A 15,773-nucleotide genomic window follows, 5' to 3' on the forward strand; every position below is an offset into this window, starting at 1 on the left:
CGCTCACAAGTGGTCATTTCAAAAGCGTACAGAATATAGAGAACGGTGATCGGAGGGGAAACATATTTTGGATTAGATAGCCTATTGGTTCTATATTGATGTTAAGGGGGGGGGGGGTGTCTACACATCAGGTGCCTGCGGTATATTTATAATTATTGTGCCCGCCAAAATTGATATAAATCCCCAGAGACAAATATACCGTATGTACATGTACCTGAATATATATGTCTCTGGAATCCCATATTCTTTTTCAAAAGTTTTTAGGAGTTTGTTTACTTTTATAGATATATGAAATGTGTTTGTAATTTAGAATAAAACCTGGTACCTGGCATGTTCGGAGAAACAAACAGGGATTCCGGAGAGATGAAATCGAGCTGACGTAACTTGCCAAGTCCAAGCATTGACATTCCGGAACTCAATGGTTTTTCATTTCTATTCTAATTTTAGGAGCATTCTACATTTTCCAGTCTTGAAAGAAAGATTTAGATTGTCCGAAAAAGCTTTGAGCTGCTATTGCTAGGCAAAGGTTGTATCTGTGTTTACCTCCAATATCTAATCCATCTTAGAGAGGAAAACAGGTAAAGCCCACGCTGTCCTTTCTTTCAAGAGTTGAATATTTGAAGCGTTTGGCAGCTGAATTGAATAGGTAGTGTAGGTAAAATGAGTAGTAAAAATCGGGCCGGGTCACCTTCGTAACCCAATTTCTTTAGTTTTCTTCGTTGATATACCATTGTTTGTTTTGAAACTTACAAAATATATTCTTAATGATACATTTAGTCTTCGGCACAAGATTTAGCACATAATATGTTTTACGGCGTGACCGTGTTTGAGGGCGAAGCAAAAAAATTTTGGCATTACTATCTATATCCAAAACAGAACAAAAACAACCCGAAGTTAGCATGATTTGATCCGCCTATATATTGAACGCGGGAAATATAACGCAAATGATGGAAACAGTACATTGTGACGTCATATTCAGCGTCGTATTTTAGCAGATTTACAAACATAGCGTCTGAACCACAACAACAAACATGGCGTTAATGGTGGAGTGATTATATATGATTAAAAAAAATAAGATTTACATGCTTTTACGAATTTTTGTAACATCTCAGAACGACGTGAACTAGGGTAGACGAGATTCAAAATGGAGAAATACATGTCCACGCGATAGTATTCGATTCGACGCCATTAGTACCAAAATTTTCAAGTTCCATAGGTATGGTTTAATTTTTCATTGTTTTCCTATATTTTCCTTTTAAACATGTATATACGTGTTACCTATAGGGAGAGCTCCGCTCTCACGGCCCTTCGGGCCGTGAGAGGGCTTCGCCCTCTAATATTACATACAGATAAAGAAAGCAATGATTGTATAAAATCTGGTTGGTAAAATGGGTAACGACGCCAAAACACACTTTGTTGCATGTTTTCTGTAAAATATGCACTAATCCGAGATTCCTCTGACTCTTACCCCCGCTTTTATATTTGACATGTGCGGGGGAGAGTCAGAGCGGACTCCATATTGAAAAGTGGGAATTCAGCGACACCAGCTGGTGTCGCTGCTTTACCTACCTCTTACAACTTTATTTCGCGGATCTATCTTCCAAGACGTGAGAATTCAGTTAACGGAAGATAAATCTATAAATAGATCATGATTAATACGATGCTATCGCCGTTTAAACGGCCCTAACACCGACAAATGGAGCATCACTTGAATTAGGTCGCCGCCTCGCCATTTGATTTCTTTGCGCATGACGTCGGCACATGTAAACACAAAATTCCATCGTTTAAACGGCGATAGCATCGTATTAATCATGATGTATTTGTAGAATAATCTTCCGATAACTGAATCCTCGCGTCTTGGAAGATGGGTCCGCGAAATAAAGTTGTAAGAGGTAGGTAAAGCAGCGACACCAGCTAGTGTCGCTGAATTCCCACTTTTCAATATGGAGTCCGCTCTGACTCTCCCCCGCAGAAGTCACAAAATAAAAGCAGGGTTAAGAGTCAGAGGAATCTCGGATTAAATATGCACCTGCTGCTGAAAACCTTGCATTTTTTCAATTCATAGAGAGTTGAATTCCATACTCAATGCATTAGTTGACCATTTCAATGCGTTTTATTTTACTTATCAGCAATTTTTCCAAACACAGGCCAAGAGGAAGTCGGGTGTGGTTGACCAGGGCCGGCGGTATTTATTCTGATTTAGTTGCTAATGTTTTGATTGATTAACTGTAATTGTGAGATCAAAGTGATAATCCATTCATAATTAGTAATTGGATGGTAAGCTGATTTTCGTTCAGGATGTGTCGAAGATGAAAGTGACAGTTTACACCCTCATTTTATTCCGAATTTCAATATTCGGCCATGGCTAACTTTATCCAGTTTCCTTATGACCCGGGTTTTAATGAATCATAAATATCAAATGTATAAGGCTCACATAACAAGTACTGCAGCATTTTGGTGATAAATTATCATGATATTTAGGCCAAAATAATATAGTTTGTTTCCCCTTGCCCAACCGAGTCTGAGAAAGTCACACCAATGCAAAAGTTTTTATTCTGTCATTCTGGCGAATTTTTTTTTTTATTTCCGGAAAATTTCAGGGTCATGTCAGGTACAGATCGATATTTTATAATGTCCAGAATTTTCTGTATCCTCCATGTTTTTGATCTGAAATGAAAAATATTTTGATATGAATAGAGATGGTCTGCTAGATCGAGATGGGGAAATGTTGTAAACCTGAACAGCAAGGAGACTTCGGGCGTCCGGGTGTGCACGGTGTTCTTCAGTAGGGGAAAGTGTTGATATTTTGGATGGGTTTGAAATTTTTGACAGTCAATCAGAAGTATTATATCCACATATTCTCAATTTAAACTTATTTCCGAACTTGATATTTTACAAACTGGAAAACACCTACATGTGTATATGGGTATGTGTAACTCTGGTCTGATTGGTTGATTTAAATACATGACGTTGTAAAAGATGTCAGCATCCATTTTATATGATAGGCAAAATCAAGTCCCTGTCCCGTTGAAACGTTTTCTGGTAAAATTTAGATCTACCAATAGGTCCATGATTTAAAAAGATATAAACAAAATTAAAATGACTACCACATATAAAATTTATGAATTAACATAATGTACAAAAGCATAATATGCCATGAAATTGCCACAAAATAAAAGGCAGCAACCTGAATATACGACATTCTACCTGACTTTATTTCAGTGTTATATGTGGCATAAGTAGCAGAAAAAATCCAATGAAATCTGAGTGTTCGTCGAATCAACCGTTATACATTTACAAATGTGTCTAGTATGTTCAGTGTAAGATAATGAGCATTTCTGAAATGCACGGAGTACTGTCCGAATTATCAACACCGCCCCTAATTGCTAAACGTGGCAATCAAAGCAGAACTTTGTTTGATGTTTTTTTAAAATGTATTTTTGAATTTTATGTCTGTCAGATGGGACGTTAAAGGGTGTCTCGTGTCAAGGATCACAACCCCCTTGGCACGCAAAAGATCATTTCCCTGATGTTCGAAAAAGAGTGGGCTCACTGGGGGCCGTCAGGGAAACTCCAACACTCACAACTAAATATATTTTAATTAGTTAGCTGCCATATTTGCTGGCTAAGAAAAACCTTTTTACCTACCTACCGAGCCTCCTCTGAAATTTAGGGTCGGGAGAGGGGGTAACTAACATATTTTTTAAATATGGCCTTATACAAATCATGTGTAGTTTCATTGTTGTGTCACATATATATCAATCGTAATCACAGAAAAATGTGTACCTGTATTTTTTCTTGCTACCCATTTTACCAACCTGAAATAAACTATCGTTGATATTTTCACAATGAAGCAAAATTATGCCGTAATTTTTGTAGCAAAGATCCAATGTATCATCCAGATCAGGATTAAGAAGTTTCACATCAAACAAAAATAAAGTAACGAACAAAACTGAGAAATTCAGATTACGAAGGTGACCCGGCCCGGTTTTTACTATCCATTTTACCAACTATCATTGTTTACCATTAATTGCAGAGTGATGTCTCAAGAACCGACCATGCACAGAATCACAGTTTTGACATTGAACCAAAGGAAACCAACCGTGGATAGATATATAAATCCCACAATCATTAAACATGATTTAAACCTAAAAAAATTCAATGTTGCCTGTTCTACAAATCAGAATGATGCAGCCTCCCGTGGAATTCCGGACAAAGTGACTTTAACTTTATCACAATTTTCAGAATCCTCTCAAGAAAGAAACCAAAGTAAAATGAGGGCAAGCAAGAAGATGGAGGCCCCTAATGATCGTATTGACCATACTGTATCAGAAGTTTTGGCGGGAACTGTTTGTAAATCTCAACAGAAAATGAGTGACCCTGGTCATGTTGTAGTGAAGAAAATTGGTGGGAAAGATGATATTAAGGACGGTGTTTGCAATGAAAGTTCTTCAGATTATAAGACACTCCACATAACTGGTGGCAGAAAAGTTGTGATAAAAACCTTTATTCGCAATTCAAAATCAGGTGGTAAGAACAGTGTAGAAGGTCTTAGGACTAACAAAAATGAATGCGATGACTCTCATGAACTACCAAAAGTGTTGAAGTGGAAAGTTGTTCGTAAAGATAATATCTCAAGCTTAACATCAATAAAACATAGTCCAGTCAAAGTCGGTGATATAATACATGAGCAGAACAGTCAAAAAGGGACTCCTACAAATACAAAGAGCCTGTTACTGCAAAAACAGGAACAGGGCAGTCTAAAAGGGGCTCATACAAAGACCATGTTACTGCGAAAACATGAACAGGGCAGTCTAAAAGGGGCTCATACAAAGACCATGTTACTGAAAAACCATGAACAGGGCAGTCTAAAAGGGGCTCATACAAAGACCATGTTACTACAAAAACATGAACAGGACAGTTTAAAAGGGATTCCTACAAATAGCATGTTACTACAAAAACACAAGCAGAACAGTCAAAAAGGGATTCCTACAAATAGCATGATACTACAAGAACATGAACAGAACTGTCAAAAAGGGACTCCTACAAATAGCATGTTATTGCAAAAACAACCAGTAGTGATTTTGAAGAAATTGAAGATGGATTGTGTTTTCTCAAAGAGTGATGCAACTGATGACAGTGTAGACTGTGATACCGCAGTAAAAGACTGTGATACCGCAGTAATAGACTGTGATACCGCAGTAAAAGAAGAAAATCAAGAAAGCTTTGTTGAAACGTCGGAGGAGGGGATGTTCTTAAGGGACATGGCCATGCCACACTCTGCAGAGACAAGTTGTCCTACAAATGTCAAAAATGAAGCTACTGAAAAAGAAAAGTGTGATTGTAACTTGAGCACAATAAGCAAAGAATTGGAAGAAGAGATCCAAAGTGCAGTGCAGTCAAATATCGAGGAAATGATGATTTCATCTCAAATAAATAACGGGGAAGGATTCAGTTACACGTTTCCGTATGCTTGCGGACAGTGCAGCTACACAGCAAAGTTACAGCATCATTTGAAAAACCACATGAAAATTCATTCTTCAGATCGACCTTTTGTGTGTGACATTTGTGGGAAAGGCTTCAAACATGCTCACCATCTGGCTGGGCACAAGCGAACCCACTCAGGTGAGCGGCCATATTCATGTGATGAATGTGGGCGTGACTTCACCCAAATTAGCAATTTACTCCGACATCAGAAAACTCATCAAGGACTCACAGACCCAGTTCACCACAAATGTTACAAGTGTAACAGAAGCTTTTCCACAGCATATTCTCTTAAGCGTCATTCAGATGTACATGAAAATTTGAAAGAGAGGGTAAAAACTATTAAACGTTATAAAGGTAAAGGTAAAAGGAAAAGGTGCCATTATAATCCGACTGTTGATGACAAGCGAAGACAGTTTGAGTGTGCTATCTGTGGACGAAAGTTCCTTAGGAAGGAGCATGTGACACGACACATGTTAACACACACTGGGGAGTCTGTGTACTCATGTGACGTCTGTGGAAAAGGTTATAGTGGCAAGCAAGCTCTTAATAAACACATAACCATCCACACGGGGGACCATTTAGAGATTGACTCGGAGCAGTCCTCATCAGATGAGGAATCAGGGTCTGAAGAAGATATGGAATATGTTTAGAGATTGACTCAGAGCAGTCCTCATTTAGAGATTGACTCGGAGCAGTCCTCATCAGATGAGGAATCGGAGTCTGAAGAAGATATGGAATATGTTTAGAGATTGACTCGGAGCAGTCCTCATCAGATGAGGAATCAGGGTCTGAAGAAGATAGGGAATATGTTTAGAGATTGACTCAGAGCAGTCCTCATCAGATGAGGAATCGGAGTCTGAAGAAGATATGGAATATGTTTAGAGATTGACTCGGAGCAGTCCTCATCAGATGAGGAATCAGGGTCTGAAGAAGATATGGAATATGTTTAGAGATTGACTCGGAGCAGTCCTCATCAGATGAGGAATCAGGGTCTGAAGAAGATATGGAATATGTTTAGCTTGGTGGAATAATCAATACTGTAAATTTTTGGTTCATCAATCGAGATTTTGTAAATGAAATATGTTTTTACAAAATACATAATATAAATGTGCTAGCATCCTTGTGTTAATATTGCTTCCAGTTTGTACACACTATGGAGACCAAAGTTGGTGTAAAAATTATACATACACACATAAAGAAGATAAATGTTAAGTTTCCAGGAACTTGAAGTAAAACCATGCTTACATGAAAGCTGTATGCCATCAATATTACTACAGTGAGTGTGTCAAATTAATATGAAAGCATTTCCATCTATTGTAAATTGATTAGCTGGAAGTTAAATTTGTTGAAATTCTTGGCATGATGCCACGATGGTACGGATACGGTAAAGATATCATGTATTATGACAAACTGTTTTTGAATACCACTTCTCCATGATACTAACACAACAGTAGATATCTGCAGCTGTCCTTTTTTATATGCCTGTCTTTAAACGGGACATATTATGGTACAGCAATGGTTTGTGCATCCGTCCATCATTCAGGGTCTTCTATCTGTTTCTGTTTTCATTTCTCTGTCACATTTCATGCTGAAACTTGTTATGCAGCTTTTTATAGGGCACTCTAGATCACGTTGCAATTTTGATCCATTTTTACCTCTCTTATAGGAGTTTTGCCCCTTTATTTTAAATTTGTTATATGGAGGGATTATAATTGTATTGCACTCCATCTATTGCAAATTATCAGCTGTGCATCGAGTTTGCTGACGTCATGACTCAACATGACTTTACAGGAAAATTCTAATATAATCTTCTCAAGAGCCAAAAGGGTACAGTTTGTCAAATTTAATATGTAAGCATCATCCTGTAGTTCCAGTTTGTTTCATGTGATAATTTGAAAGTACATTTTTATTTCACTGAATTTTGTTTCAAAACAGCAGCAGAGAGGTATAACACTTTACTGTAATAGAAATAACTGTTTACTATCTGGAGAAAAGTTAACTATTCACTATCTGGAGAAAAGTTAACTGTTCACTATCTGGAGGAAAGTTAACTGTTTACTATCTGGAGAAAAGTTAACTGTTCACTATCTGGAGGAAAGTCAACTGTTTACTATCTGGAGAAAAGTTAACTGTTCACTATCTGGAGGAAAGTTAACTGTTTACTATCTGGAGGAAAGTTAACTATTCACTATCTGGAGAAAAGTTAACTGTTCACTATCTGGAGGAAAGTTAACTGTTTACTATCTGGAGAAAAGTTAACTGTTCACTATCTGGAGGAAAGTTAACTGTTTACTATCTGGAGAAAAGTTAACAGTTCACTATCTGGAGGAAAGTTAACTGTTTACTATCTGGAGGAAAGTTAACTGTTTACTATCTGGAGGAAAGTTAACTATTCACTATCTGGAGAAAAGTTAACTGTTCACTATCTGGAGGAAAGTTAACTGTTTACTATCTGGAGAAAAGTTAACTGTTCACTATCTGGAGGAAAGTTAACTGTTTACTATCTGGAGAAAAGTTAACTGTTCACTATCTGGAGGAAAGTCAACTGTTTACTATCTGGAGAAAAGTTAACTTCACTATCTGGAGGAAAGTTAACTGTTTACTATCTGGAGGAAAGTTAACTATTCACTATCTGGAGAAAAGTCAACTGTTCACTATCTGGAGGAAAGTTAACTGTTTACTATCTGGAGGAAAGTTAACTATTCACTATCTGGAGGAAAGTTAACTGTTCACTATCTGGAGGAAAGTTAACTGTTCACTATCTGGAGGAAAGTTAACTTTTCACTATCTGGAGGAAAGTTAACTGTTTACTATCTGGAGAAAAGTTAACTGTTCACTATCTGGAGGAAAGTCAACTGTTTACTATCTGGAGAAAAGTTAACTGTTCACTATCTGGAGGAAAGTCAACTGTTTACTATCTGGAGAAAGGTTAACTGTTCACTATCTGGAGAAAAGTTAACTGTTCACTATCTGGAGGAAAGTTAACTGTTTACTATCTGGAGGAAAGTTAACTATTCACTATCTGGAGGAAAGTTAACTGTTTACTATCTGGAGGAAAGTCAACTGTTTACTATCTGGAGAAAAGTTAACTGTTCACTATCTGGAGAAAAGTTAACTGTTCACTATCTGGAGGAAAGTTAACTGTTTACTATCTGGAGAAAAGTTAACTGTTCACTATCTGGAGGAAAGTTAACTGTTTACTATCTGGAGAAAAGTTAACTGTTCACTATCTGGAGGAAAGTCAACTGTTTACTATCTGGAGAAAAGTTAACTGTTCACTATCTGGAGGAAAGTTAACTGTTTACTATCTGGAGGAAAGTTAACTGTTTACTATCTGGAGAAAAGTTAACTGTTCACTATCTGGAGGAAAGTTAACTGTTTACTATCTGGAGAAAAGTTAACTGTTCACTATCTGGAGGAAAGTTAACTGTTTACTATCTGGAGAAAAGTTAACTGTTCACTATCTGGAGGAAAGTCAACTGTTTACTATCTGGAGAAAAGTTAACTGTTCACTATCTGGAGAAAAGTCAACTGTTCACTATCTGGAGGAAAGTTAACTGTTCACTATCTGGAGGAAAGTTAACTGTTCACTATCTGGAGGAAAGTTAACTGTTCACTATCTGGAGGAAAGTTAACTTTTCACTATCTGGAGGAAAGTTAACTGTTCACTATCTGGAGGAAAGTTAACTGTTTACTATCTGGAGGAAAGTTAACTGTTCACTATCTGGAGGAAAGTTAACTGTTCACTATCTGGAGGAAAGTTAACTTTTCACTATCTGGAGGAAAGTTAACTTTTCACTATCTGGAGGAAAGTTAACTATTCACTATCTGGAGGAAAGTTAACTGTTCACTATCTGGAGGAAAATTAACTATTCACTATCTGGAGGAAAGTTAACTTTTCACTATCTGGAGGAAAGTTAACTGTTCACTATCTGGAGGAAAGTTAACTATTCACTATCTGGAGGAAAGTTAACTATTCACTATCTGGAGAAAAGTTAATTGTTCACTATCTGGAGGAAAGTTAACTGTTCACTATCTGGAGGAAAGTTAACTGTTCACTATCTGGAGGAAAGAATTACATTTCGGATTTCAAACATTTTGGTTGAGCATCACTGAAGAGACATTATTTGTCGACATGCGCATCTGGTGCATCAAAATTGGTACCTTATAAGTTTTACATGTAATAGAAATAATTGTTGACTATTTAGAGGAAAGTATTACATGTGATATAAATAAATGTTGACTATTTAGAGGAAAGTATTACATGTGATATAAATAAATGTTGACTATTTAGAGGAAAGTTTTACATGCAATATAAATAAATGTTGACTATTTAGAGGAAAGTATTACATGTGATATAAATAAATGTTGACTATTTAGAGGAAAGTATTACATGTAATATAAATAAATGTTGACTATTTAGAGGAAAGTATTACATGTAATATAAATAAATGTTGACTATTTAGAGGAAAGTATTAGATGTAATATAAATAAATGTTGACTATTTTAAGGAAAGTAGTACATGTGGTAGAAATAACTGATCACTATCTGGAGGAAAGTATTAGGGACTTTTAAATTCTAACGGAGGCTGGTATTTGGAAGATACCTATCTCTTGTACATATACTTTATACACATTTTTGGCTACAGACTGTAATGCATTGCTGGTAAACCAGTATTAAGACAGATATCCTTTAAAAATCATTCTCAAGACCTTTATCAAATCGAGCTCAGACTTGTAAACATGAGAATGCCTTGGGCCACCATTTTCAAATATTATTCAAATATTAATCTTGCCAGGTCATTTGGATTGGAAACTTTCAATTTTAGACAGCAACTTTTCCTTGTCATTCTAGAGATCTGTATAACAGATTAATTCATTTAAGAGCTCTGTGGGCAGTTTGATACAGTAAAGAGTTCCGTGGGCAGTTTGATATATTAAAGAATTCTGTAGACAGTTTGATATATTACATATATTATTTAACGTCCCTCTCGAGATTATTTCACTCATATGGAGACGTCACCACTGCCGATGAAGGGCTGCAAAATTTCGGCCTTTGCTGGGCGCTTATGGCCTTTGAGCAGGGAGGGATCTTTATCGTGCTACACCTGCTGTGACACGGGACCTCGGTTTTTCCGGTCTCATCCGAAGGACCGCACCATTTAGTCGCCTCTTAAGACAAGCAAGGGGTACTGTGGACGATACATTGATTAAAAGAGTTTTACAAGCTGTTTTTAATGCTTTAAAGAGCTCTCTAAGCAGTTTGATATATTAAAGAATTCTGTAGGCATTTTGATATATTACAGAAATCTGTAGGCAGTTTGATATATTAAAAGAGTTACATATGTATGTAGGCTGTTTGATTCTGCAATTTGTAGTTGTGTGTGGTCTCTGGCGGGTTCAGACTTTAATAATAGGGGGGGGGGGGGGTTACAAGTCTGGAGCCTGCTCTGAAACCCCCAGTGGATTCAGAGCGAAGCTCTGTCGGGTGTAAGGGATGGGGCCATAATTTTTTGAGTAGACAAGACTTATATATCTTAAAGTGTTTAAATACGCATATACGTGTATCTATATCAAATATGTTTTTGATAATAATATTCAATATCGAATATTGCATATCAATTTTAAAAGGGGGCGCTTGACCTGTTAAACCGCGTCTCGTGTGTCATGCATTCAATCGAAGGATTGTACTCCGTGTATGTTGACTGTAGAAAACTGCACGACTGCCATGGGAGTTTTACGCCAATACTGGGAATTTAACAACTAGGTGATTATTACGGCATCTTTTAGAAATATTTAATGGACTCTTTCAGTAGTTTAAACTGAAGGCAATGTAGGCCTACGTGTAGATTTTACAATGAGCTGATTTTCATTTTACGCAAATTAATTATTAGTTATAAATCTATATGAATGTAAATGATGGTGCCTTTATCTTAAATAGTCTATTTTCCTTCATCTGAAAAATAGCCAACATTTCCATTTTGTTTGAATCAGCGATAAACGGTACTTCAGCCCTGTCTCAATGCAAATATAAAAATTATATGAACCATGCAGTAAATCTCAGGATTGTGGGGTTGGGTTTTTTTTTTTTTTTTTTTTTTTTTTTTTGTGGAACGAATTACTGGCAATAAAAGATAAAACATCATTACATCATAAATTTATTATTAAACTAATATACATGTAATTTCCGTTTAGATAATCTTGAAAACTAAGACGTTTTCTGGAGAATTTATGAACAACTGCTTCGTTTTAGAATTGTGTGTGATATAATCAGGACTCCAAATCTCGTCCTCATCAGTCAAAACCGCACGAGACTCTTGTCCATCAGGACTTACTTGTAGTACTTGGTGCTTACGAAAATCGGCTACAATGAGATAATCGTTCAGAGAAATCAATGCTTTGGGTTCTTCCCCAATATTATGGTACCACAGTGCTTGTCCGTCAAATGTGAAACTGACAATTCGACCGTTTTCAGCGTCAGAAACGTATACGACATCTAAAGCTGGGTCAATTTGCACAAACTTGGACATTTTTATGAGAGCCCCGAACACTTTGCAGCTTTTGATGACGTAGCGTTGTTTCCCTCGTTCGTTCAGAATTCTGACGTTTCCACTTGTTTTGTGGATGTCACACGTCACTGCAAAGTTTTTATGGGCGAAACAAATCCCAAAACCCTGACCATTGAGCTTGAAACATCGTTGTTGCAATACAAATCCGGTTTTATCTACGAAATAAAAATGAACCTCGTTTCCACATGTGATTGCGACCTCGTTGCTGTACACGGAACTGATCCCTATGCACTCTTCAGAAACAGAAACAGAGCGAACAAATTCCTGGTTTTCATCAAACAACTTTAGCGCATTATTGTTCAGATCTAAAATCAAAACGTATCCGTCAGCTAAAGTGGTAATGCCGTGGATCCAACATGGGATTACGTCATCGGGAGATGATCCAGACCAATGTTTCTCAAAGAGAATCGTAACCTGCGGAAGTGACGTAATTTCAGTATCCTGGTTCCCATTTTGATCCAGATAAACTACATCCGTCACAGACGTTTGTAAATTTATTTCGTTGTCATTCATACGTATTTCGGGCGTTATGGAGTCATGATGCACTTGAACATCATCTCCAGGAGACGTTGACCGCATTTTGACGTCATGATCACTGTTTTTACGGTATTTTTGGCTCACGCGATCACCCCCTGGTGTCACGGCGTGACTAGGCGTCATAGCATGGCTAGGCGTCATTGCGTGGCTGGGCGTCACAGAAAGTAAACGCATCTCTCGCGCGGCAACACTTTCACATCTCGATTCGAAATCCTTTTGTACAAATCCTTCCTTCGAACCAGAGTTGAATTCGTCTGACCTATCAATAGCTGGATCCTCCTCTTTATTGTCATGTTCTTCTGGTATGACTTTCATAACACGTGATTTAGACCTGTCCGACTCCTTCACATTGTCATTGATATTTCCGTCGCTGCTGTTCGCCTCTGGGTTTTGCTCTTTAGAGAATCCGGTAACAGAATGGACTTTGATATGAATGGCTCGAGGAGTCGCTGGTGCCGATTGACTATTTCCCATATTTTCTCAGATGAACAGGTGCGCGTCTTTGTTGTGTACATGTAGTGTGGACCATCCAAACTTTACGGAATAACTGCAGGTATATAATGGAGCACCACTGGAGTGTACCGATAGTACAGTGCCACAGTCATCAGTAGTTTACTGTACGTTTTTCGAGCTAGAACGAATTTGTAAATCTACAAAAGTATCATTTATAACTCTTAATGAAAATCAAGACATTTCTCCAAAAGCACTTTTAACAAACCCCTTCCACAGTCTCCGGTCATAATGGAATGCGATTGAAATGTTACATTGTGCAATATGTTTAAATAGTGATTAGAAAACATGGTTTCCTGATCTAATTGGACTGGGGCCATTGGGATTAATACATTATTCAGTACAACAATCCACAGTGCGTTTAGTAGCACACGTCCCGACTTTGATTTCTTTAGGACACGCGTACCTTTTGGTGTAGACCTGCTCAAGTCTCTATGTTGTTTTTATTACTTTATCATTTTGTCAAAATGTTATTGTATTTCAGAAGTCTAAATATCTGCTCTCTATCATACTTAATGTCACCAAACATCTATGTTTGACATTATTAAAAAGTATTAAAGAGAGCACTGATTATTAAATATAGAGACTTGAGTCTACTTTTGGTGTTTTACGTTTAAGATAACAACTCTCTCGTAAGATGGCGTGCAATGCATACATTCACTAGGCTAGGATGATTGATTTTTTTTTTAATATTTTACAAGAATCCAAAAATGTTACTAAACACACAGAGATAGATAGATACATGTAGATATAGACGTGTATAATGTAAGGTACATGTACCTGTAAAATGCGATACGAAATCCGCCAAAACTAAACGAAACCTACCGAACCGAAACAGATTGTAGAACCGAACTGTGTTATCATGATAATAAAAAGTGGTATCTCAGGTCCCTGTGAAAGAGATCACATATATATGAAATTCGCTTCACTGTTGATGTGGTATTTCGGGTTGACAGATACGGTCCATCGGTTAGCATCAAACATGGTTTGATGAAACTGGTATCTGGAAAAAAAAATGAAAGCAGAAAGTCGTCTTTAACATTTTATTTCTAACTGCTGAGGTGAGAGTACTTTCAATTATGGAAAAATTATATAGTACCATATTATCCGAATACAATTCGGTAAGATATATAACGGAACGGAAAACGTAAAATATTTTATGCCATGATAATAAGAGGAGGTCAGCATTCTGTAAAATCAAAAGGCTTATGAACAAGGGAAACAGCAATTACAAAGAAAACGGGAAGACATATTCAGAATCCACCGCTTGATATAATTCATACAAATTCACAATATGGATTTGTCATTAAAGCCAAAAAAAATCAAAAAACAAAAAAAAAACCAACAAAAAACAACAAAAAAACCTGAAACGGGTATATTTGCCCAAAGGCGGATCCAACGCCGGCTAACCCTCCTCCTCGTTTATTGTGTTTCCCCAGACCTCCGCGCCGACCTGTGAGACTGTAACCCTCCGTTCTGAAATTTCTGGATCCGAAACTAATTGCAAATGGTAATAAACTTTAATTAACTCCGGGTATGTACTTTGTGCCTACTTGTCAACGTTTAAAACTTTGTATCAGTCAGCCACATCATACACTTTCTGTGGTAGCTTATACAGGGGCCTGAGATTACCATTTTTAATTACTATAATTAAAAGTGTTCGGTTATACAATCTGTTTCGTTTCGATTTCGATTCACATTTTATATGGTGGAAAACTGGGGTGGGGGTGGGGGGTGTTGTGTGTATGGTTGAGTTTTTTTGTTGGTTTTTTTTTTTTTTTTTTTTTTTTTTTACAGTTGTACATATGGACGTATAGAATATGCATGCAGTATGCAGTGCAATATTAAGTGACTGAATACTATGTGACAGCTTGTGTGATCCTCGTTATGGTCCACACAATGACACCAGTGCAACTGTCATCATGATAGCATGCTGTGTACAACTAGATATATAAACATCTTTGTCACCAGGAATTATAGAATTACCAATACACTGTAAATATTACTTGCGAGTCCTACACAGATTTCTTTTCGTCCTATAGGTTAGACTCACTCTCCATGTAATAAATTAAATATTTCACTTCTCCGGTCCTCTTAATTAATAGTTAACACTCATATTCCTTAACAGGGATGGCTGCAGAACTGTAATTCTCGCGGGGGTGGTGGTGGTGGGCCGGGGGGGGGGGGGGGCAGACTAAGCCCCGGGTTTGCTTATGGTGTCTGTATCTCGGTAACATGATTAAAAGATATGTCAATAATGGTAAGTCACAAGTTTGACCGTTTCGTTCCACATTTAATTTTTTTGGATGAGAAATCAAAGCTTCTAATATGCGTTATTCTAAAAGTGTTTTAAGGAGCTTATGGACCTATACATAGACTCCGTTTTAATACCGATAATCTCGTAACCTATTTGGCCCGAGACAACCCTAACCTTACTAATTCTATCCAGATCATTTTTAAATCATGGATCCACCACCTATCGAGTCTGTGTGATCCCGTTGTTTGTTTGTTTTTAAATCTATTTATTTATTAAATGTCATAAACAACTACATGCCCATTTTGATTGCATGTAGATTATTTGTGCAATGAATTGCTTTAGATTGTATTCATATCCAAAGTTTTAAATGTCATTTGGTACAACCAATCTTAAAGGGACATGGACATACTTTTG

At 37.1% G+C, this 15,773-nt stretch overlaps 1 protein-coding gene across 1 annotated transcript; it reads left to right on the forward strand.

Moving 5' to 3' along the window:
- Positions 1 to 451: 451 nt before the first annotated feature.
- On the forward strand, positions 452 to 6,598 carry LOC125662653 (zinc finger protein 37 homolog). Its single transcript, XM_048894942.2, has 2 exons — positions 452 to 578; positions 4,037 to 6,598. Exon 2 carries the CDS (start codon positions 4,041 to 4,043, stop codon positions 6,135 to 6,137), a length of 2,097 nt encoding a protein of 698 aa, XP_048750899.2. The 5' UTR covers positions 452 to 578; positions 4,037 to 4,040; the 3' UTR covers positions 6,138 to 6,598.
- Positions 6,599 to 15,773: the final 9,175 nt, after the last annotated feature.

The sequence above is a fragment of the Ostrea edulis genome, chromosome 8 (genome assembly GCF_947568905.1).
Source record: "Ostrea edulis chromosome 8, xbOstEdul1.1, whole genome shotgun sequence".
NCBI lineage: Eukaryota > Metazoa > Mollusca > Bivalvia > Ostreida > Ostreidae > Ostrea > Ostrea edulis.